A 25,937-nucleotide genomic window follows, 5' to 3' on the forward strand; every position below is an offset into this window, starting at 1 on the left:
GCATAATCGAGATGAGAGTAAAATGAACAAATTACGTTGTTCTGGAAAAGCTGTTAAATGGTTACAAGGACTTGAAGTAAAGGAGGCTGAACAGAAGAAACAGGAGTTGAGTGCTTCTCCTTTTCATCTGTAGATGGCAGGGAATGGGCAGTCTCTTAATTTTATCCAGCCACACTTAGCCAGTGTAAAAAGTTGGTGTCTCAAGCTATGGTAAAGGGATTTGCACGTAGTAGGTGGTCAGAAACCTAATTTCCTTCTAGAGCAATGAGAGAGTAAAATGTAGACTGAGGTTTCTCATCTTTTAGCATGTAGCAAGGTCTGTGCTGACATGGGGAAGTTGAAGTCATCTGCTGATCTACCTTTGTGCCTGATTCTCTTTGGTGGAACATTCCTCTACTTAAAAAATTGAATAGTGATCAAATTCATCCTGTTAAGAAAAATCTGTTAATCTATTCTAATTAATAGACTTGCTTTAAAAAGAATTCTTTCCATAATAACATTGGAAGCTGAAGTACCTGAGTTACTCTGGAAAGTGGAAGTCCTGTCCTGAAAACTTGTTGTAACTGACTTGTTTCCATGTTACTTAATAGAGGTGCATTTCTTGTAGAATTGAGTTTCGCTGAAGACTGTGGGTGTAAGAAAAGTAAATAGGATCGGTCTAGGATTTTTTTATTTTTTTGTTAATAATGTTTCATCCAGACTGCAATGCAGTATTCCTACTCATGTGTTTTCCTATGTGACATTTTGTCTTGGAGAAGTGAAAAACAAATAAGAATAAGCAATAGTAGCAGCAACAAGCAAGCTGGGTCAAGTGGATGTTGTGATATATGCTGGCATGATGTTGCCTTTCTTATATCAGTATTCATCCACAGAGCTTATGAACATGCTCTACTCTACAACTCCCCTCAAAAATAATGAACTTAAGTGCTGTTTTAAATAATGATTCTTAAGACATTTCTGTCTTTCATTAATGTTTGCCTTTGAAAGAATCTTATATCTTAAAATATGCTTTAAAAGAACCTGTTACATCAGAACACATTGAAGTATAAATCTGGAGTTTGGTGCACTGCTCTGTAGATAGTGCAGCATTGTTAGTGAGCGTCAGTTCGGCCTCAGCGGGTCTTTAATCAGGGTGTCTCATGAATTGTGTGTCTTGGTACTAAGCTGTGTGAGAATTGTTCAAATTTCTCTTTCCAAATCCCACTTCTACCCTGCATTTGCATAGAAGGTTAAATGCTATTATTAAACACATGTGGAAAATCGTTCAAAATACTGATTTTTCTTAGCTGCAAAGCTGCATGTTTCATAGGTGCACTCTGCTAAGAAGCAGGGGGTATATCTTAAAATTTTCAATCCCCACTACGTATAACTTTTCTTGTTTGCTTTGCTCTCACTTGCAGAACCAGGATGGATCATGTATCCAATCTGTCAGCCTTATTCTTAAGCAGGACCCCAAGAGGCAAGTGACTCTGACTCATTCAGGAGATGTTTTGATCTATGACCAGTACAAAATTAACCTCCCTTATGCAGATGGTAAGGAGTAATACATAAGCATGTAACTCTTATCAAACACTAGAGTGATGTTTCAATGACATTTATGTGTGTTGTGACGCTGTCAACATTGCTAACATACTGAAGTTAAAAGACATAGTTTAGTGCCAACGTTGTTATTTCATATGAAATGCTTTACAAATTAACTCTTGATGTAGTTTTTACTCTAATGGTAGGAGTTGTGCAGTGGCTGCATCAGGCTAGTTTTCTTTAAGGTTTTGTTTATTATAACACGTCCAAACGCCATCCTTCACATTTCCAAGGCTTTTTATTTCTTGCCTGAGGGGAAATTCTTTCCTCTGATTCTTGAACAGAATAATTAATTCTTCCATTTTTGTGAGCAACTCACATAAATTTAAGCAGAAAGAACCCTACTGGCCCATAGAGATGAGCTACAGATTTTCAGACCAAAAATTTATTTTGTTTGTTTTTGCTTTGAGTTTTTTAAATCTCTCTGTCCTGAAGGTGTGAAGGTGTCTAGCATTCTGCATAGGAATATTTGAATGTGAGGTGTAGTGTTGCCTTTAATGAGAGTTTTATATGCAAATAATTAGTACATTTGATGTCTGCAAGGCCTTGGCTCTTTGGGAATTTCACAAAAGAGGTTTTAACGTAGGAATTATGTTCCTGGTTTTAGGATGAGTTTGTCTACAAAAAATGGTCTGCAACGTTTGTATTTTTACATTGATTTAATTTAGTTTACCTCTGTGGATATTTCAGTGAACTCTCAATGCATTTTAAAAAGTGTGGTGAGTCTCACAACTTTTTTGTTTTGTTCATAAAGATTGAATCCATATAACCTTTAATGAGAATCATGTTTAGAGGAAAATAGAGCCTTAATAGGAAAAAACCTTACAAAAAAGTGATATCAACCAACACCAGTGAAAATAGCAGGAAACAAAACATAAATTTCCAGCAGGTTTCCTTTGCCTTTCAACAAGCTCTGTTTTTACTCCCCAGAGTTATTTGAAATACGGAAACTTTCCTCTGTATTTCTGCAAGTAAAGACACAGATTGGATTACAGATCCTCTATGACAGACAAGGACTGAGGCTTTACCTTCAAGTGGATGAACGGTGGAAGGACGACACTGTGGGCCTGTGTGGAACCTTCAATGGAAACACAGAGGATGATTTTTTGTATGCAGAGCTGCAAGATTTCTATCTGCCAGTATATGAATATCCATAGCTAGAGTGGTAGATCAAGTGTGTACTGAAGCTGAAAGGATAGATACCAAGAATAATGTATTTTGAAGTTTTTCATTAGTGAGATAGATAGCAGGGCTCAGTTTGCTAACAGAAAATCCGTAGCTTCAGCTACAGGATATCAAGCCAGGTTTCACTCAAAATATTCAATATAAAAATCTGGTGAAATACATACAATTCACAAGGGCTATTTTACCAGAAAAATGCTGTCCAAAATGCCAAGTGGCCTATATAAAGAACTTTCTGCCTCTCTGCAGTACTCTCTCTCTTTCCAGCTCCTATTTTCTCCTGTAAGCCCTAATCTACTGTCTCTGACAGAGCCTTCATTGTTTGGTGGCTGCAGACCAGCAAAAGGAACTGGCTGCTGCCTGAGCTTCCCTTCATTGTGATGCAGGGAGAGGTGGTCAGAGCTCCATAGTCAAAGCTGCTGTTTTCCCAGCTTGCAACATATTTCTCACAGACACTAAAGAACAAATTAGCTTCCAGTGGATTAGAGTAGCCTAATGGTGCTGGGAGAACACAAGTTTAGGACACAACAGGATAAAAAAGGGAAATAATAGAAGAATTTTGTGTTCTCAGAACAGCTGGAATTTTTCTAACTCAAAACTAATTGAAAAAGCTTTTCATTATAGTTCCCATTTAAAAATATACCAGTGGAATTTTGAACAGTTTCTATGTTACAGATTAAAAAGTATTAGGAGAATATTATTTATGATGAGACTAGGAAACACATAGACAGCATCTTAATGAAGAGATACTATTTATGTAAAACTTCTTAAAATATTTCTCTGTTTCACAGGTAGTTTTGTAGTGTATTTTTGACAACAACCTTTGGATTCCTCTCACACAGATGAGAAGCTGTACAATAGTTGATATTTGTAAAAAAAAGCCTTTAAACCTGAGGTCTTAGAAATTGTTCTGAAACATGACACAGGTTTGGTATCAAGGCACCTTGATATGTATGCAAACAACCTGATCTACAGCATGTTTGGGAGACTTGCCATAGGCAGTGGTGTCTTCTGCAGTGCCTTCACTCCCTGCGGCTTTACCAGTGGCAGTACTCCTGCCTGTGTGCCTAATGCAGCCTTTTCCCTCAAGTATAACACTCCATATTTAAATGCACAGTTCTGATCATTCTCTCTGTACAGCATTACCGTGCCTTGGTTATTTTGATCAAAGTCTTTATTGTTCAGCTTCTATTACCTAGGCCTTGTAGGTACCTGTTCAATTGCTCTTGCAGTTATATTTCTGGAAGCTTGGGTTTCTTTTCTCTTTCCTGCAAGGAATAAAGAGCTTAGGAAGTCAGCAACAGACAGGAAAGTATATGTAGAGGAGAGATGAAAATCGGGTTGGATATCGCTAAGGAACCAGAAGGACAGATAATGGAGCTGAAACTATCAGGACAGTGATGCTCCCTTCTCTCTTATAAAAGTGGAATTTGGTCTATTTTGATGTTTTCTTCCTTAAAAAGTCCGTAGAGGGCATCTCTTTTGTTTCTGGGCCTCTACCTGTGAAAAAAAGGAGTCCTGAAACTTAAAATTGCAGTTTTATGGGCAGGTGAATGAGAATGTGGAATAGTGAAAGAAGAGCTTGAATCAGAGGGTGTAAGAACTGAGACCATTCTTCAAATTCACTGTACTTTTCCTGACTGACTTCTGTTTTGTAAAAGATCTCCAGTTGGAGTAACAGAAAGCACTCCAGAGCTGTTTGGAAACGCATGGAAAACTTCATCGGCGTGCGTTCTTGTGCATGACAGTTCACAGGTGGATCCGTGTGATGTTCATCTGCAGGCAGGTGGGCAGTGAGGGAAAATTCTTACTGACAAATGCATTTCTACTTATAACATCTGTGCCCATTTTCCTGGTTGGATCAGGTACAGTAATAACCAGTCCTACCCATTAAAGGAATTAGTACCTAGGGGTAGTGTAGAGGCACCTGAGTTCAATCCCTTAAAAAATCACATTGTGTATTGTCTGATGATTTTGTAATACTTGCAGAAGCATTTGAAATACATAATTTTTATTTCTGGTTTGCAGTTACACTGTGTTAAGTTAGACATGCATTAAATTTTGGTACAAGGTCTTATATTGGTGATGCTGCTAGTTAAGATGGTGACTCAAAACTATTGCAATATTCATTTCTGAGAATGCTGAAAAAAACTAAATACTTGATTTAGTTGTCTACTATGGAAGAGAGTGAGTAAGGAGAAAGATGCTTACGCGCTGCCAGCCTATAGATTTAGCTGGAAGGGTCCAGTTGAGATAATACACAGGTGGCTGATTCCATGAGGACCACTGATTAACCTCACTAAGTCATCCTTTAATAATGATGAACTTTGTAGATCAACAGTTACGTCTATTTCACAGTTCCTACCACTTCTTGTATTGGACACTAAACATTTGTAAAGATAGAGGTAGAATATGAAAGTTTCCCCAGTAATTTTATCAGTGCTAGGGAATTGTCATGTCTCCTGCTGCAACATTTCCTGTCTTTTGAGAATTTTTACAACGTTCAGTGCTAAAAAGCTGCATCCTAGGTAACAGATTGGGACATGAATGTTAGTTCTTCTGTACAGCTGTATAGACATCAAAGATAAAAAGATTTATGTGGTAACAGTATATAACCATGGTTGGCTGCATTGTATAGAAGACTTTTTGTTCCAAGTCTTTTTGAGCTCCGTCACTGAAATGGTTTTTAATCTGTTATTTGTGTAGCCTCTTATGCAGCGGAAGCTTGTAGCATCCTTACGAAAGATCTTTTTGCTCCATGCTACCCCTATTTGAGTCCTGTTCCCTATTTTGAGCAGTGCAGAAGAGACACTTGCAAATGTGGACAGACTTGTTTATGCTCTGCTCTGGCCCATTATGCTCATCATTGCCGAAAGTTTGGAGTTGTAGTAGATTTCAGAGGAGCTGTCCCGGACTGTGGTGAGTTTCCTTTCACTTCTAGACTTAAATAATTACTGCCTGAGGACTTTAGAGACGATCAGAAAATATAATTAAATCAATACAATCTTTTAAATGAGAAAAGGATTAGTTCTAGTGTGACCTGTTGCACACAGGACAAGGTTCTTTTTTTAAAGAATTTTCTGTCAAGACAGAATTTGTTCCAGTGTTTTTAGAGTATTCTTCCTTTATGGTTTACTTTCTGTAGCTCCTTGATTTATGAAGCATTGCAAATATTTTTTTAAGTAGTTGGAGGGCTTTGAATGTGTACAGAATTCAAAATATGTCTGTCCTTATTATATGGCATTGCATAACTCATACCATATAGATATTATTCATGAACTGCATAAATAGATTTCTTTTCCTTGTGGATGCTAGGTTTATCTAATTCTTTAAATCAATGAGATGAAAAATTATGGTATTTAGCAGTTTTAGTTGGATTACTGTCAGCTTCTGCTGTCTGACAATCTCTTGGTTTATTCTCTTACTGTCAGTGACACCGAAATACACAAAGTGCTCAGGGAAGTGTTGAAACTTGGTCTTGTTGTTACTTAGTTTAAAATGACTAGAAAAATATAGAATATATGTATATTCATGGATACAGGTGACATGTGTTATCCACTTCATAAAGCCTCACAAGCAAAGGATAAGAGTAAATTTTTGAGTTTATATTCATTTTTAGTGATGCGAAAGATATTGATAGGACATGTTTGGGTCTCACATACATTTTTTAAAAAGCATATAATTGTGAACACTGTAAAACAACCTGACACTGATACTTCTGATGTCTGGCTCTATTAACAAGTCTGAAAATCTTTTCTAAGGAACATTCAAGAGCTTAACATTTAACGGGTTTCATCACATCATGTAATTATCCATGTTGTAATGCATGATAAAGAGGATTAAGTTGGTCCAGCTTAAGCATCTCAAGCTGGAGTATCTGTATTTGTATCTGACAAGACTGCCTTGTTTGTATTTATTATTCCATAAATGGCTCTGTCCACTCATGATTGAACGAGTCATTCAAGCCATTTGATTTGATTTGATTTTCTGGAAACAAGTATAGTTTTCTTATAGTATATTTAAAAAGTCATGCTTGTAGCATTTAAAATAGGTGAATCTGTTGGCATTTCGAGAGCTTCAGTCTTTTTTAGTAGCGCTTTATAAGAGACAGACATATATATAAAAAAGAAAATTTAATACGGTGTTGTGCAACATCTGCAAAGTACATGTGGTTTTTTTAAAGATTTTAAGTGTTTGTTTTTTTTTTAAGGTGCTATGCATTTCCAAAAGCCCATGCACAAATGATAAGTATTTTCGGAGTTAGAGGCAGAAAGGCTTCAGCTGTTTGGTTTCCACAGTGTAAATCTGGATTAACTGCTGAGACTCATTGCACTTGTTATTACTGTGGATTTACATCTGTGTAGTTTACACAGCATAGTGCCAAGGTAGCAATTTTAGTGGAATTTAATGTGATTGGGAACGAAAGAATGGAGATGTTTATCAGAAAGCTGTTGGGAGGTACTTGAGTCTCTTGCACCGTAATTTGAGAGATTTGTTTCGTTTGGACAGCTCTTTCATGTGAAGACACAAAGGAGTACAGTACTTGTGTATCTACCTGTGGCAGAACTTGCCAAGCACTGTCTGTGCCAGAGAAATGCAGCAGTGATTGTGTTGAAGGCTGTGCTTGTCCCCCTGGAATGTATTTGGATACCAGGACTGAGCGATGCCTGCAGAGGTGGGTAAAGTTGCAGTTCTGATGGTCATGCTGTTTCTGACCACCACATTTGCAAGTCAGAGTGGAAAGCTAATTAACTTGTAACCCTTGTAGATGATACACATCTGTAAACTTGACAGGGTCTCTTAGAATTATACAGAACTGCTGTCTGTGTTGATCAAAAATGGCTTTTCTGTAACATGGCTGCTCATCCAACATCATCAGTGTTAATTGCTATGTTCTGTCTGGTTTTTGGCACGTAAGAGATACGAAACATAAGCTTCCATTTTCCTGCTGATTTGGTTGAAAATATGCTTGAGTTATACAGCATTATTGAGATTTCTTGCATTCGGAAAAAAAACCTCCAAACAACCACAAAATAACCGGCTAACCAAAAAAAATCTCACCAAAACCAACAAAGGAACTGAAATTTGAACAGCAGTAAAGTCAATGGGAATTTCATCTTCTTTTTTCAGTTTGGGCTAATCAGTTACGTGTTTTTCCTCTGTTCCAGAAATGAATGCCCGTGTTATTTTCAAGGAATTGACTATCCCCCTGGAGAAAATGTCATGACATCTTTAGGCAAATGGTAAGATACAAAATTGAATTTTCACATAACTGAGTTGTGTCACTTTTTTAAGAGCTCTGTTAAATAATTTTGGCTAGTTTCTTGGGTTTTCTTTTTGTTGTTTTAGTTATTTTTTAATGAAACCTACAGGATAAACCTGCATCATTTTTCTCTGTGTTTGACAAAGGTCCTTTAGAACTTAAGGCTTTTCAGGCTGCTGTGCTTTGTAATGCAATATACTGAAGTGCAAAACAGGAAGAATACCATAATATTTTCTCATATCCATACTAATGTGGAGAGCTTGAGAAAAGCACAGACATTTCCTGACTGTCCATAGATCTTCATTGCTATTCTCCTTCCCTTTATCAGATTCTAAGTCCATTTATGAAGAATTATTAAGAATATGTCTTCCGCTAGTATAGAATCATTGTAAAAGAGCAATGTGGCTTTTATCAACTAAGAAGTAACACAAAAAACTGTCAGCTGTAGACAGTGGTAAATAAGCATCTCTGTTATTGTTCCTTACATTTGGCATTTGTTCTTGTCCTCTTGCTCTTCCATTTGCATCATCGCAGCCATGCCATTAAGGAAGAAAGCTTGTTAGATGATCCTGGCTCCTGCCAGATGCATCCTTTTCAACAGTTATTTCTGTCTGGAGAAGGTTAAGTAATGTGGATGACAAGTTCTGTAAATAACAAGCCCTGAGAAATAATATCTGAGCTCTCACTGCCTGTATCAGTTGCTGCAGCACTTAATTAAAAGCGGAGCAGACCAAATCATTCATGTCTGTGGTACATCAGCGTGGTACTTTGGTTTGCTACAAAGGCCACATTATTGAGGTTGGTGTTGTCAGACTCCTGTTGCGATGGGGGCACTTAGCAAGCACACACAAACTCTTTCTTGCTCTTGTCAGCAGGCCATAAATACTGATTATTATAAATTGATATCTTACTCATTGAGTTGGCTTACATTTTTACCTTAGGGCAGATTTCCTGGAGTGTGCCAGGCAGCACATTATGCATATGGGGCCCTGCCAAGGCTGGGTGCACTGCTGCCTGCCCTCCCAAGGTGTTTTTGTTTACAAAATGTGCCAAACAGTCCTGGAAATCAAGACAAGGGTCTTCTCCTGGTAAATCCTTAATCCTTCTCCTCCAAGGTCTAGGTCAGCTAATTTTGCTGACCCATGTGATGGATATTTGGTTGAATGCAGATCATCCACAAATGTAGTTTTTTTTAATTGTTGTAGACAACAGGTCTTCTTTATGTTGTTTTCAGTGGAACTGTTTGGGATCTGGCAGCTTACGTTAATAAAATTAAAATCTACTGTTTTATAACTATCAGAATTTTACCTAGAATTAGAGATCTGTTTTTCCTATTAAGTCATGATTTTTACTTGAGGTGTTTTTAAAAAAAAGGCTATATACAGTACAGACTGTCAGCTCTTGTGAATTGCCTTGTGCTAAGCAATACATCAGGAACCATGCAGGACTACATGTGTGGATGAACTGGAAAAAAAATACTATGGGATCAAGTATTTTATCTGTCACTTTCTGTTACAAACAATTACAATCTTTATTCTATTCTCCCCATCCTTTATTCCTCTCAATTGCTTCATCTTTGGAACTTCCCACTTTCAAACTGGAATTTCTTCTCTATAGAATGGCTTTTCTACTCTGTTGCTTTCAACAAGTTCTTTAAAATATTTTTATTGATGTTGTATCAGCCTTTGAGTTGCCTCCCTCTGTTCCCTTTGGTGCTCCTTTTCCTTCTGCCTGAGTGATACTCTGCAGTCCTTGAGCACTTTTCCTGCAGTGCTTTGGGGTCTATACACAACTCCAAATGCTTTCACAGAGAGGCTGTAGCACGTATAGAATTTGATTCTGAATCTGCTGACCAGCCATAGGAGTCCTGGGAATTCTTTAGCCATTGCAAAAGAATAGGAAAATTGTGCTGGATTTCATGGCCTCAGGTTGTCTAGTGCAGACCAGGACCTGAAACTCAGCCAGCACTGCTACAGTTTTCCCTGACAATGAGTTGCAATAGGAGCTGCTACCATTTTAGAAAAGTACTGGACTATTTTGGCTCAAATTGGAAAGGAACAGACAGTATTAGGTTTCTCAGTGCTTCCCTGCATACAGGATCTTGTTAGGCTGAGTTTTATGCAGTTTTGAACTGTTTCTTGCAGGGGAGATGTGTTTTGGGGAGCAGCATGGGGCCATATTCCTGTATGTATTTTTTTGTCAGCCCTGCACCTTAACTCATAGGAACATTATGTACAAAGGAGAAGGTTGAAGTTTAACAAATGTTCATGTGTTAAGGCAATGCACACTTTATCCAGTTATAATGTTCTGTGCAAACATTTATAAAGTTATTTTCTATGACTTATTCTGCATTACTAAATATAATATATAAATATTTTAGATCTTCCTGTCTCTCAGTACATCTTTGTGTATTTCTATTGCAGCCTTTGCAGGGATGGCATAATGAACTGTGATAACAACGTAATAGGTGAGTGAAGAGAGAGGGAAAAGATACAGGGTCAGTGAATACATTTCCTCCAGTCTCTGTGGACTCTGAACTAGAAGATACTGCAGTGTGTGAAATTATCTTCTGGGAGGGGATCCATAAGTATATATTTGTGTATTTGAAAGTAATGCTCCTCCTTTGTACCAGCCTAACTGTTCAAAATACCGTTAAATCTGAACAACTTTTTCCCCCCACTACTTTAAAATAATAGTTTTTTTGATTGCTAACGCAGATAAGTTTAGCTATATGATAAACAACATACCTTCAGTAGGGCAAACAAAGGTTAGCCTTGCCCCAAATAATATGAGGAGAGGCAACTGAATGTTACTAGTATTGCTGGATGTTATAATTTCTGTGTTACAAATCCTTATTGCATGCATTTACAGAATACAAAATTTCAGGTATGAAGACTAAAGCATTTGTCAATTTCACCCCCCCAGCACACAGGTGCCCGGTTGGACAGATTTATATTAACTGCAGTAATCCACAAGTGGATCCTGAGCTCAGCAGAGAGAGGACTTGTGAGAATCAGCTGCTAAACCTCACTTTCTCTGCACACCCTCCTTGTGTGTCAGGTTGTGTCTGCCCACCAGGGTGAGTACAGACAGATTTGCATCTTTTGGTGAACAAACATGATTGAGTAATTAATTCTACTTGGACAATTTGAGATATCCAAGGCTGAGCATAAAACTTTTGAGGGCTTACCCCACACTACTGGCTGTTAAAGTCATAATAAATGCTAAACCAGGGGACAAGCGGAGTTAAATACTTCACAATAATATCAAAAAAACAAGAGGATGGAAATGGCATTGCAATAATTATATTCAATCTGTGTGTTACAGCAGAATCTTTTTTATCTAGATTTTTTTTTTCAAATATCTAACCACTTATTTCAATATTTGGCTGAAGGAGTCAAGTTTATTTATTCATAGGCATAGTTTTCAGTATTTTTTCCCTCAAAAGGATCTCTTAAGTCTTGGGGATTTATGCTGATAATGTAACAGTGAGCTGTTGTGGAATCAAATGCTGTATTGAGAGAATTTTGATTATAAAAATAACACTAAAGTGTTTAAGTTATGCTAGTCTTGATGGAATTTAATTTCTTAAGCACATAGGCTGAAGTTTTTTAGTGTTATAACTCTGAAATCATTTGAGCTGTTGAAATAGCTCAGTTGAGGTCTGTGCACTCATACTGAGTGATGTCTAGATACTTCTGTGTCATGATAAAATATTGCTACTCAGGATTTTTGGATTTTACTTTAATACTCAGAAACATGAAATGTGAAATGGTTAATCTGAAATGGAACTTGTAATTAGTGGAACTCACAGTATGGTACAATGCTGAAAGAGTGCAGTGCTAAAGTAGCCTTTGAATTTAACTGGAGGCAGACATTTTTGGAGTAGTGAAAATTCACCCTCTTGGACCAGGCTGACATTCTTCAAAGCTACCTTCAGCAGCACTATATGGCTGGCAACTCAGATCATACTAACTTTTTATTCTCTGCTATTTTGCTGTGCATGACCTCCAAGCTTGTGATCTCTACTGCTTCCTGTTGTAATTTAGGTCGGGAACATAAGCAATTAAAATTTATTTTTTTTAGCATTGGAAGACTCAGTGTCAAGTGCTGGTGATCCCAAAGCTCTTATAGTACAGTTTTATGGTTGTAAGAGACAAAGTGTTATGATTTCCTAGGGACAAAAATGCAAAACTAAGATTTTTCTTTATTATAACTATGGCAAACTCTTCTACAGTATATTGTCTGTAGAGATACAAGCACAGAATTATTTGGTTTTGTTTTGTTGGGTTTTTTTGTTTGTTGGGGGGTGCTTGGGGTTGGGTTTTTTTTTGAGGGTGTGCAGAGGGAAAGACTTCTTTGTGTTTCAGGATTTTACCCTCAGTGCTGCTTAAGGCACACCTAGGAAACTGTTACAAGCCTAGGGTTTGAATTAGTAGTGTCAGTCTGTATTGATGAATTAGAAAATAAAGTCACATACAAATTTGTCAAAAAAGATTCAGCTCTAGTGGTCCTATGTTGCTTATATATTTATGCTTTTATTTGAGGTTGCTTTAGGAAAAGCTAATCTGATCCTAAAGGTGTATGGTTTTTTTGGTGTGCTTTTGGTAAAACAAGAGGCTTATGCTATATATTAACTATGCAGGTTTTTTATTTAGGTAATAAATCTTAATTGTTTAGGAATTTTCATAAGAGAGGCTTTTGATAGAAGCTGGATAGAAGTTGGATATGAAGAGCCCTGATGTTTTAAGTCAGTAACTGAATTCACACTACAATGATTCATGCTGAAGATTGAACAACTTAGAGCCAGTACAGCACAGTAATGAAAAAAATTAAATTAAATTTTTGGAAGAGAAAAATGGGTAAAATACCATGACCTTTATACAGTACCCCATCCTGTGTTCGTGTCATTTCAAGTAGTGCAGGATTCAAATGCACTGTGAATTTATGGAACTTTGAAACTCCTTTTCTAGGCTATCAGTTCTTACTGGTGAAATAGAAAACTGAGGTGACATTGTCTGCTTTAAAAGGGTACAACAGCCATGGAATTTCTTTGCTCTTAACACTAGTCCTTCACCTGAAATAAATTTTGTTCCTTTATGCATGCTTTTGTTCCTGTTAGAGACCTTGCATCAGTTAATCTTGGTTCATCATATGTAAGCAAAGCTGATTTAAGTAGCAATGAAATCAGTTGAATGTGTTTGATTAGTTGATTTAGGTAAAATAATTTTAAAAATGAGTGAAGTAAAGTGAATATATCACAACTAAGAAGCCTGCTTAGGAAGCTACATTTTTTTTCAAGAGAGGAAGGACCTTTCTGATTTGTTTAGTGGTGTGATTATTCCTCAATGATACTTAAAGAAAGATACTTACAAAAAGAACCTGTTTTCACAGAAGGAAAGGAAAGAACCTCTTTTCACAGAAGTGGCGTGAAGATTACAAGGGGGCAATATTTTTGTTTTGCAGTCTTTTTTTCTAGTATCTGGAGTCTGAAATATTTTCAAATACTTCACTACTTCTAGCCTTCCTTTTTTTGTGCTTACAGTGCAGCTGTGCTTCATTCCTTTTCCTCTGCAGAGAATAAATCAGATGCAAGTAACCATGCTTAAGTAAATATCTAAATTTACAGGAGATCATTCTATGGATTACAGTTTTTGAGGTACAAAAATTGATGATATACTTTCCATCTATTTTAGAAGCTGTTGAAATCAAACACTAATTCTCCTGGGACTCACTTTCTAAGGTTGATTTGACCCTACTTTGCCTGACATACCAAGTAATTTTTAAGACTCTGTTTATATTTTTTCTTACTGGTTTTCATCTGTCACCATTTAAAGGGAAATGTTCTATATTTCTGTGTTGCATTTAAAAAAAAAAAGAAGTAATGCTCTCTCAGTGCATAATTTGTCAAGTACAATATTTGAATTACATTTTCTGGTTCTGGGTTTCTGTGAATCAAATTATTTTTCCCCCCTAACTATACCAAATGTGCGTGATTTGACATGGAGACAGAACCCTTAATCAGACTACAGAAGGAACAAGGAGAAACGATGGAGTACAGGAAAAGGAAGGGAATAAACAGTAGTTTCTCGATGCTTTGTGACATGTTTGCTCCAAATGGACAGGTTTGTGCCTGTCTTGTTTCACTGGTTTTCCACGGTCTCCAGTCAGACCAGTAATGATCTCCAAAGCAGCTTCTGTTCATTGTTGCTTACAGCCTGCTCTTAGTGTTGCTGTCAAGAAAATCAGTCACAGGAATTACTCGTGTTTTCTCACTTCCCCCATTGACAAGATTTTACCCTTTGACTGCAGCATGAGCTGTATTTAACTGATCTATACTTTAGAGAGTGTACTGCATTAAATTGGTGCTGTATTTGCAATATATGTAGTTTTGTGGGGGAATTATAATGGTTGGAGTTGATTAGCTGAGGGATATTTTCCAGCCTAAATGGTCCTATGATTCCAGCAAGAGCCCTATCGGATTTTTGAAGATGGGTGCTTTCATTTCGACTGACTCAGATTGTTTAGTAACACAGCAGTATTTATTTTAGATTGTGTTATCAATTCATATTTCTGTTAGCTGAAATATTTAGCAGTTTCTATGTCTATTGCATAATAATTCCATCTTGCTGGAGAAACGAAGGCCCACCAGCCTCTAAATATGAGTAATAAATACAAATTCTGAGGGTTATGTTAATAGCTTGAAATACATATTGTCCCAAATGCAAATAGTAGTATTTTTATTGCTTCTGTTACATCTGCTTATTGGATCTTCATAATTTTTTCGCTTTTACATTTTTTCCCTCTATAAAGCTATGTTAAACCAACCACTATACAATTAACTTAGATCAAAGTCTCTGCTAACTTAGCAGTATTTTCCAAAATTTCATGATAAACTTTTTTTTTTAACTTTAAATCATAGCCAAACTTCTCTCCCTAATCATGCTTGTAAAACTGACTGTTATTTTCTCCTTGTTTCAGTGGCTTTTAAATTTCCCTCAGTGTTAGTACTGCAAGGGAATAAAAATTAATTCTCAGTTGGCTGCTAGCAGATGTTATCTGTACATGCAAGTCACTTAATTTCTCACTGTTCAGCACCATCCTGACTTGATATTTTATTGAGTGTCAACAGACGGATCTTAAAAAGAAAGCAACATCATTCTAGAATAACGAAGAACATAGTACTCCATAATTCCAAGTATGCGTATTTATTTTCATGGCCTGTCAGTCTGTTTGAACCTCAAGAACACAAGGCAGTGGTATTGAAGTTTTTTTTTCCTTGAACTATATTTTTAATTGTTTACAACGTGAGCCACCTTTTTAAAGGACACATCTGACAATTTTTTTCTTACGTACATTTAGGAAAAGCGAAAACTGTCCTTCCTTCTCCCACCCCCACACCCTGGAGACAACTTACTATTTATGACACAGAAGAATATCTTTTGTGCTAAAACTTGTCTCTACTAAATTTGAGAAAATTTAACATAATTAGAATTTTTTATGGCTTTCTCTTTTTTTCATCACTTATTGCTCTCATAAAATAGATGAATGAAGAATTAGTGAATTCAAAGCTGTATTATCCTGTGATTGTAGTGAAGCTTTGTAACTAAGTAATATCATGCCAGATTTTCCTTCTAAAATTTTCTAAATTATCATTGTATTTCTGTGATATGTATCAAGTGACACATAACAAGCTTAAACACATTATTGGAAGGTTTTATTTAAAAAAAACGAAAACTTGCCACTTTCTAATTTTCAAAAACCAAACAATGAATGTTGTCATGTTATAAATGTGCCTATGGACAAACCTCTATTAATGAGGAATTAAGATGAGAAGAATACAGATGAGTTTCAAATGTTTTTAGAAAACTAATCTTTATTAATGTGATTACATTGACCATGTTATTTCTTAAAATTAGTCTCCTTAGATTAAATCAAGGTATTGTGCTTTTGGTGTGTGTTTAGTATCATTTTTCAGAAGACCTGCTGATTCTCAGTTTAAACTCAGAATTTACTGTTGTTATTATTAGCATGAAAATAAAAACTCTGTTCTGTCCAAACCTCACTCCTCTGGATGGCCCTGTTGCTGTTACCAGGCTAAGTATTTTTAATCTTTTACTTCTGGTTTAGGCAGAGCTTTAGAGAGATCTGTCAAGATTTATTGTTTTCCAGGCAAATAAGGGTTAACCCCCATGGGGATACATACCATCATGGCTATGCACTTCACTATTTCCTCAGGAAAACAAAATTCTCTTACAAAGACTGCATCAGTGTTCCTCTTTTTGGGTGTTTCAGGAACCAGTATTAATCCACAGCAGATTTTATGCTGGTTTCTATTTCTGATGGCAATAGGCACAATGTGCTGAAAGTGCAGGAGCTCATTTCCAAAGAAAACATCTGTTGCAGTTCCTTTGCAAGACAATCCAGTTCTTTTCCATCCTCTTCTGCTTTGCAGACTTGAAGCTTTCCCTGATCTATTTTAAGAGTTCCTTGTTTCCTCTTGCAATACTTACAAACCCTCTTGGTCTCCTACTTTCTCCCTTACACCAGCTGCAAATAAATATTTTTTTTTTCCCCTGTGCTTGTATAAATTGACAGTAAAACTGCACCAGGATAATTCAGATTCTTGATCACCTTTTCATATGACCTTCTGCTTTCTGACTTGTTTTTAAGAAGAGAAATATTAAACTCTGTGACTTAGTTCAAAGGAAGACTTCCATTATGCTCAGAGTTACTTTCTGAAATTCTGGAGCTGATTGCAGGAAGGTTTTCAGTCCAGGGTGGAGCTGCAAAAGGAGGTGACTATCTCAGTTAAAGCATCAAAATCATTTGTTAACACAGAAAGATGGAAGGGTGTAGTGAGAATGATGGAAACCTTCTAAACATTCTATGAAATTACTTAATATTTTGGTATAATAAACCAGGGGAAAGAGGAAGAAGAGATTAAAAGAAGCTCCCAAAACAAAAAGTCAGCCAGGATATATTAACTCAGCCTGTCTAGATAGTGAGTGAACTGTAATGAAGGCATTAGGTGCTACAGTAATGTTACTGTTTTCTCTCAGAATTTATCTTGTTTTCTGGTTAGACAAGCCAAATGCTCCCTGCTGCTTATTTTGATCATTTTTTGCTTCCCCTAAGCTCTATTACAATTAATTACTCAATTACTTTTTTTGGACAATCTGTGAAACGTTCAGAGAGCAAATTTAATGTTGTGGCAAAAGTACTTGTGGCTGCACATTGATGGTAGGCTGCTGCAGGAGAGAGGGGAAAGAGCTTGTGCAAGACACAAACTGCTGAAAGCTGCTCTGCTGGAATCTGGGAGAGCAATTTTTTTATTGTTTTGGTGCAGATTTGCGATCTTTGCAGAAGCAAAGGAGTGTTTTATGAGTCACAGGTGACATTACTTCTGATGGTGCCTTTACCAAGACTATTTACATATTTCTGTGTGTGAATGCAAAAAGCTATAGATAATGAAAGGGAATGTTCGGCAGGGTGAGGTGGGATAGTTGTCCCTGCATCTTTGCAGTTCATTGTAGGCTGGACAGTAAGCATAAGCATCAAGAAAAATGTCTGATACTTCAAAGAGGAGCTGCTCAAGGCCTCTCTGTAAGGTGTTTGTAGTGAATTCTTAGATCACTGAAATCTATCCATTTGCTTGGCTTTACAAGAGAGAAAGCTGTTATCACCTTTTTTTTTTTTTTAATCCAGTGGAATAATGTGAGGAAAAAACTGCATTTAGTGTTACCTTGTCAGTGTGATCTCTTTGTGTCTGAATGTGCCCTGTTCAGTTCTGAGCAGCTTTAAACCAGTGGGAATTTCAGTCTCACAGCTGATTGTCTTCGAGTGACACAATGCTTGAAATAAGTACGGATTACAAAGAACACTTCACATACCCTGGAGGAAAATTACAGTTTTTCAGTCTGTAATAACCCTATGGGGGAGGAGGGTTTATGGTGTTCTGCATATTCCCATTCATAAGCCTTACTGAGCTGTAAATTTCTGTGTGATACATAACACACTGAAGAAGAGTCTAAGTGAAATACAAATTACATATTTGTGCTGTGTAATTTGTCAAATACAAGTTACCAGCTCATTAATACAAGCAAATAAAATGTCTTGTGATAAATTCGATGATGAAATGTTTCCTTTTGGATAGCAGGGAAAAAAAATATTTTTGTTGCCCTGTTAGTCATGGATGTGCCTCACACTTATCACATCTTGTCCATGGTGCTGTATCTTGCCCAAATGACAGTGCTAACCATCAAGAACAATGAGTCTATTAGGTACACAGGAAAACCTGAACAAAATTTGTATTACTACAGAGAGGTATTGGGATTCCAAACCAACTTACCTTGAGAAAAAAAATATTATCTGCCAAAAGGTATCATTTGAAGAGGCTGTTTATGTCTCATTACAAGTACATTTCAAACATTAGAAACAGGGATAATCCTAGACTGTGAGGTGCCTGTAAGGAATCCTTTTTCTAGGAACTGGTGCGTTAGCTGCTCTAGATTCTTATGTTGCATGGAATGGGGCAGGATCAAAACAGCTTGGAGCTGTAGCAGTCAGAGTGAAAGACACTGCTGCAGCTTGTCTAGAGTTCAGGTTTCACAGTTTTTGTTTGAGATGGATTTGTCATCACAGCTGTTCTGTTACTGGATGCTCAGGTCCCATTTTTGGTGTCACTTTGCTTATCCAATAGCATTACAATATTTGTAAAAAAAATGAATTGGTTTTTGGAAGAAATGAAACTTTTCTGGGGTCAGTGAAATGATAGCTTTATTAAATAAAGTCACTCAATGCTTCTGGTATATTTCCTGGCATTTATTTGTAGGATCTGCTTGAGATCTCTTTCTATTTCTATCTCTTTATCTAATTTCAGATTTTATGAATATTATCAAGAAGCCACAAACATTTTACTTTAAAACTAGGACTAGTTGCTCTGTTTAGTCTTGCTGGGCAAGAATTCCTCTTTTCTTTCTCTATGAAAATGAATCTTTTTCAATTTTTTTTAATGGCTTCCCATTTTTACCTGATTGTCTAAGAGCTGTGTATAAACACCACTAGTCTTGGACTGTAAGTAGCTATGCATATGGTTAGTTGTGTTATAATGAAAATCTCCTTTGAAGACTATCACTATCTCCTTTGAGGATACCACTAAACTTGAGTATATTTGTAATTGCTTGTGTGAAAGTGCCTGCCATGCAGAAATAAATATTAATTAATTGATACAGTAATTCCATGCAGCTAGGATAGCTCTTTTGGTACTGATTAAATTATACATGGAGAAGGAGGCATAACTACATCTATAGAAAAACTGCAACAAAATAAAACTCATTAAATCAGGGAAAGAAAGAAGAGGGCAAGAAGAAATTTTCATTTAAAAATCATTTGGCTAAATATGCCACTAATTTTGGACAGTAAGAGTACATACCACTAGAACAAGGGGCTGTGATGGCTCCCACATCTCATGGATTATCTCTTGGCTTCAGTTAAATGCAATTTAATTGGCTGAGTTACAAGAAATTTGGTGAAATGTGGAGGACTCCTAGAAATTCTTAGTTTCCCTGACGTTTACATTTGTATATTAACGAGTCAGTCTTCAGAGGGTTAGTGATTGAAGGGTGAGTGCCCAAAGTGCTATATTCAGGTACTTGTGAAAGGAAGATACCAAATTGCTCATACACAATTATTAATAAAATTGTGTATTTCCAGTTTCAGAAGACTTTAAATATTATTTGGGTCTCAATAATAAAACTGGTAGTAACTTTAAAGATTAGGAAAATACTTTTGTATCTGGGTACCAGCTATACTGCTGCTGAATGCGTACTTTTGGTTCTTTTTTTGATAGTCTTGTGAAACATGGGGACATGTGCTTGGATGCAGATGAATGTCCATGCTCATGGAAAGGAAAGGAATATTTCCCAGGTGACAAAGTAACTTCTTCCTGTCATACATGGTAAGTGGAGATCTATTTAAGTGATGCATTTATTTGTGTATTTGTATGTTGATTGTTTTTCCTTTTTATGTGTTTTAAGCGTAAATTTCACAGCAGATTATCTAAATCATCTGCCTTGACTTTCATATTTACATTTCTTCAGAGAGATATTAAAACTGGACAGGTTCTGTTGTTTCAATGTTCTTTACATGACAAAAATAGCGATTTGGGTTCTTTTCTGTTTTTAAAAATCTTGATTTAGAAAGTGATATTTTTTTTTATTTTCAAGGTCATGGCTAATATTCCTAAAGTACAAGTAAAACCCCTTAAAAATTACACCTGAGTGACATTTTTTAAAAGATTTTACTTATTCATTTTCACATTTAGCACTGAATCTGAGCAGTCTAGAGACCAGAATATAACCTTGTGTCCTTAAATATGCATCCACTACTATGTTAAATTAAGGGAAGTAGTGAACAACATCATGTGCCGGGCAAGGAAACAGACAAGTTGGTCACTGATTTTGTGTATGTGGATAACTGATGAGTCGTTCAAGCGTTCAGAGGGAGAACTCCAATAGGCACGGGCTGATAGGGTCATTTAAACACACACAGACACCTACTCCTTTTACTATCCAGTGTTGTAACTGCAGCACGTACCCTGCCAGCTTTCCTAGCAGAAAGGTTTCCTTTCTCAGTAGGATGTGTTTCACAGGAGTGTGAAAATACACCCCACGGCCTGATCCTGAAACAAGCTCGTTTCTTGACAATCTCTGCCTGTTTTCCTCTCTGTGGCTGAATGTTGCAGGCTGGCACTAAGCAGTGCTATTTGTCTTACCAGAGCCTCAGGAAAATCAGCTGCACTGCCAAGTACCATGAGGCTGTGGTAGAGGTGTAGCCTCCAGATTCCCAGCAGAGCAGTTCCCCTTTTCTGTGCCTTTGTTGTAGCTCACCGGGAGGATTTAACTGGTGTCCCCTGGTGAGCTGCTGCTCCTGGCCTGCTCAGCATGGCCCAGCCCAGGGAAGGCTCGTCCCGTCAGCACCAGGCTCTGCCCTGTCTGGATGTCGTGCCCCCTCCAGCCTTGTGCTGACTGCCTTCCTCTGCCTCTCGTCAGGTCCTCAGTAGCTGCTCTAGAAGAGATTTGTAGCCCTTTGGTCGACTGGTGAAGCGACTTACAAGCCATCTCCACTGGGCAGGCAGGTAAAGCGACCCGGGTAATTCACCCCCTTGTTTCCAAAGGCCTCTCCATTTGGACCTGGTGTGGGATTGCTTGCATCAGAGAGAATTAATTTATCCCATTAATCTGTAGGAGACTTCACCAAAGGCAGCAGCAGTGCAGGCAGAAAGACACTGGATATTTAGCCTTCTCTTTTTTTTTTTTCTCTTTTTTTTTTTTACTTTTTTTTTCTTCTTCCCCTGACACCAGGCTTGTTAATTCATGCACAAATCCTTAATGCTGTCATGGCTTTTGTAGTCTTCCATGTCCAGAAGCAAAGACAGATTAAGTGATAATGGCTTTTTGACAATCAGTTGTTCACAAATAGAGGGGAGTCTGCAACAAGCCCTGCTTGATACCAAACATATAAAATCTGTGAGTCTGCTGAATGTGTATGCAGGGGTGTATCTGATATGCTCAGGGAAAGGTGCAATCATGAGAGTGATCTGTCCCAACAAACACACTTAGGCACTCATAGAAACTATCATACAGTGGGGTTGCTGCATTGAATTAGTGTGTGTTGATACTAAATACCATCTTTCTCATATTTAATGTAGTGTTGGCAACATAAATATTGATCTATCTATTGAACAGTAACATGACAAATACAATAATTTCAGAAATTGGCAAAACTACCTGTGAACTGACAGCAACTTTCAACCCAAGCTCTGGGGTCTGACTGACCTGTGGTTTTATGTTTCCCAAATTTTGTTTTCAGTGCAAGTACCTGAAATATTTAGCATGTAGTGGCAACATTAAACACAAAATGTTCTATTGCTGGGGCTATCAGAGCAACATTTTGATGGGGTTCTGGGACAGGTAAGATGGGTTTGTGCAATTAGGTGTGCTGTTCTGCTGTCATCATGAGATCCTTTGAGCTGAGACCATTGAGCAACTCCTGGTCACTCTCTGTGGGCTGCTGAATTGGGCCTCCTGTATTCTTTAATAAATAATTCTTAGAAATATGCTTTATAAAAACCAGTTTGAAGTTGAGAAGATTCTGATAGCTCAGCTTTTCCAGCTAGGGCTCTCTAGATTCTCATAACTAAATGTTAGTTCAATTAGTACGAAGCAAGCCTAGTGTAGAGGACTTTGAAGACCTTGTGTACCTCTTAAAATCCCTTCCTTCTGACTATAAATGTTTTCCTGAAATAAATAAAAGGATCTCCTTAGGTTAAGGGTTTTCTTTAAACATGTTAAGAAATGTTTCTGTACAAGCCCTTAAGAGATCAGCATACAGAGACTGGATTAGACACAGGATTTGAGTAGGCCAAGAGCAAAATTAAACCTGATGTCTCAGAAGAACATGAAAAGCGGAACTTAGTCTCCCAGTCCAAACATGATTTCTGTTTGCCCCTCTCTCCCCTCTGCTTGATGAGGTTCCTTCCTTTGATAGTGTTCTGAGGTGACTGCAGTTAGCAAGTCCTACTGCCATTTCCTTGTTCTTTTGGTAGAGCAAACACTTCTCATATATTGTATTTTTAACTTACTTTAGCCATATCTTAGTGTATTGATACATGTGGTGATGCAAAACGCAAGCAGTGGACCAAATCAGTGGTGGGATAAGCAGTGTCTTGGAAAATCTGGACAGTGGCTCCATGTAGGTGCAAGTTAATTGCTAAGTGAACTGGAGGAAATCTGATTCTACCAGTAGCTGGATTTTCTGCCTAGAAATATAGCCTATAGCCTAGATTTTCTGCCCTCACAAAAACAATGGTGTACTGGCACTGTTTCATATAGAAATACGAAGGAAAAATAATACTGACAAAAATTTATGCTGAGAAAAAACTTCATACTGCCTGCTGCTTCACTCTATGAGATGTCAAATGTCAGAGATTTATCCAGTATTTCCATAAGTCAGATTAAGGCTTTAATTGTGAAATGTTCAATGTTTATTTAACAAGGAAATTGAAAAAAAAAATTTTTTAAAAAGTAAACTTTGGCATGTACTAAAATTATATCACATGCTGTATTTAATTTAACCACATTTACAAAGATAGCTATACTAAAGCTACGCCAGGGCACCAGCTTTGCTGTCATTATCAAGGAAAATTTAAATGTTTGGATCATTTGGGAACATAAAAATGATCTTTTAATGATTGATTGTGGATGCAGGAAATGAAATTATATCCATTATTTATAAAACTTATGTCATTTTTGAAAATATTGTTTAGATTGAAGGGAGGGTGATTCAGAAAGAGGCATAATATCCAATGTTGCAAAGCCTCTTACTAGAATCCACTAATTCTCTTATGCTGCAAAAGGAAGTCAGCGAGGTCTGAACAGTCATTCAATAGATGTGTGGTAGAAACTCTTTGATGCTTCAGGCAGCCATAGACATAACGTGAACTGTTCTGGAAGCTCCTAAACTGTTAGACTGGGGTCTGGGGGTGATGACATCTAGACATCTGCAAAAAGAGTAAGTCCAACAGAATGGTTCTTTTAAGGAACCTAAGCACCAAAATAATACTACTGAAATGTTTCCTTGATAATTCTGTGAAATTCTCATTCAAGAAGAGAATGGATGAAGATTCTAGTAACAGGACATGCTACTTTTTGACTCTAAGATTCAGCTTGTACAGGAAAAAATGTTTGATGAGAAGCTGAAAAAGAAGGCTTTCTCCTTGTGGCATGTTATTGGTGTGCACTAGAGAATTAATTGTATTACTTTGCACCATGTTTTTTGTTTTGTTGGTTTTCTTGGTTGTATTTTTTTTGATTTTTGACACTTGTTGTGGTGTCTGTATATTCTGGAGCCTTTAAATTCTTGTGGAAGAAGAAAATTAGATGGTATGATGTACAATTCTTTTCCGAGGGAATATGTACTTTTTTCCCCCAGAGAATTAGTTCTACTTCTAGACAACATTTCAAAATGCTTCTGTACTCCTCACACTTGCACAGCTTCTGTTTCTTTGCTTCTCAGTGCAATAGCTGTAATCATTTGTCTGGGCTTGCAGCTGATATTCCCATTATTGGTTGTGCATTTTTCAGCATTTGCCAGCACGGGTCGTTTCAGTGCACCTTCCAGCCTTGCCCATCGATGTGCACGGCGTATGGCGACCGGCACTACAGGACCTTCGATGGACTCACCTTTGACTTTGTTGGAACTTGTAAAGTTTACCTAGTTAAGGTGAGACTTTTTTTGTAAAACCACTCTAAAACAGGATTTAAAACTACCTGTTAAAATCTACTGTTGTACTTACTTCCTGTCTGTGCATTTTGTTGAGTCCTACATCCTATTTTTTCATTTTTGCTACTGTTTAGACTTTGAATTGTACATAACATAAAACACTGAGGTTTCTGCTAACTGAGTTGTGTAACTGTGCGTATGTATATTAGTATATTTTTAAATGGACTTTTTTTTTTCCCCCTTCAGGGTACTTCTTCAACCAGTCTTTCTGTCATTGTCGAGAATATTGACTGCTTTAATACTGGAATCATTTGCAGAAAAAACATTTTCATTAATGTTGGAAAATCATTTTTAGTATTTGATGATGAAACTGGGAATCCAGTAAGTTTCAGTTCTTGCTGATGATCAAAAAGCAGCATATGTACTTCTCTGAGTGTTTCTTCCTTTCATAACCAAAAACTTATTGTGCCACTTCAGTAGGAGAAGTGTAAATATCTTTACAGTGAATGCTGATCACATCTGGATTGTTCAATGGAAACCTTAAACAAAATCTTGTCTGTATTTGACAAAAATGTTAAATGAGATAATTGTAACTCTTTTGTTTAGACTTAATTCCCGTTTAATATCTTAGAAGAAATGCAGGTGTTTTGAAGTCAGTGGGAGTTTTGCTATTAATTCCACTAGAACTGAGAGCGTAGTCAGGTCTGGAATGTATAGGAGGAATATTTCTGTACAGTTAAAAAAATCCCAACAAATTACAGCTCCTGGTATATCTTCCACAGCCTAAATTTCATTTTTGTTCTGGCCAAACTGCAAACTCTATTCTGTAGATGTTCAGTATTTTAGTATATAAATTATTATGGTATAAATAGTACTATTTATAGTTTGTAGACTGACTGTAGAGAGGAAGTTTGAGATACTGTGTAGCTAAACCAGGCATCTTAGTCCATGCTACAAATCAGGTGCAGTCTGATTGTTAGTGGATTGAGAGAAAAATGCTTTATGTAAATAAGACTGTAATCTAGGGACATATGTGGACAATTCCTTATTTCCAGAGGCTGCTTCATGCATCTTTTTTACCTATCCATATTCAAAAAGCATGTGACTGAGATAGAATTACTTAGGTAACTAAGTGAAAATTATAATTAGGAGCCTTAGGACTATTCATCTAACTCACAGATGAATCATTAACACCCTAATCTTCAGTCCATTGCCCATCCTGTAAATTTGATATAAAACCAACTTTTAAAGTTGTAAAATCACAAAAATACAATACAGTTCACATTAAAAATCCATGCCCCTATTGCTTAAGCATTTCTCCCTCTGTGGCCTTCTGTTTGTTTTTGGATGTGTCTGAGAACCATGTTGTTAATTTTATTTAGGTGTTTAATTTCCTGTCAAGTTAACATTTTATAAAGATATTATTTCCATTATAATCTCCCTTGTTTTATTTTGAACAGAGCTTATCTAGTTACATAGATGGCCTACAAAAAATGCAGTTATGGAAAGCTGGATTTTTCACCGTTGTTCATTTTCCTGATGAACATATCACCATTCTTTGGGATCAGAGAACAACAGTTCATGTGCAGATGGGTCATCAGTGGCAGGTAGGCGCAAATCAACACTC

General features: G+C 36.9%; 1 protein-coding gene across 1 annotated transcript in view; it reads left to right on the plus strand.

Moving 5' to 3' along the window:
- OTOG (otogelin) overlaps window positions 1–25,937 on the plus strand; it is a 92,900-nt gene that overhangs the window by 22,281 nt on the left and 44,682 nt on the right. The window contains exons 16-27 of the mRNA XM_086895340.1: window positions 1,401–1,533; window positions 2,512–2,689; window positions 4,425–4,549; window positions 5,470–5,682; window positions 7,273–7,438; window positions 7,932–8,006; window positions 10,450–10,493; window positions 10,952–11,105; window positions 19,878–19,985; window positions 24,172–24,310; window positions 24,557–24,691; window positions 25,771–25,917. Coding sequence (XP_086751466.1) covers window positions 1,401–1,533; window positions 2,512–2,689; window positions 4,425–4,549; window positions 5,470–5,682; window positions 7,273–7,438; window positions 7,932–8,006; window positions 10,450–10,493; window positions 10,952–11,105; window positions 19,878–19,985; window positions 24,172–24,310; window positions 24,557–24,691; window positions 25,771–25,917 — 1,617 coding nt within the window. The remainder of the gene's footprint in view (window positions 1–1,400; window positions 1,534–2,511; window positions 2,690–4,424; window positions 4,550–5,469; window positions 5,683–7,272; window positions 7,439–7,931; window positions 8,007–10,449; window positions 10,494–10,951; window positions 11,106–19,877; window positions 19,986–24,171; window positions 24,311–24,556; window positions 24,692–25,770; window positions 25,918–25,937) is intronic.

The sequence above is a fragment of the Cyanistes caeruleus genome, chromosome 6 (assembly GCF_971803275.1).
Source record: "Cyanistes caeruleus chromosome 6, bCyaCae1.hap1.1, whole genome shotgun sequence".
NCBI classification, from domain to species: Eukaryota; Metazoa; Chordata; class Aves; order Passeriformes; family Paridae; genus Cyanistes; species Cyanistes caeruleus.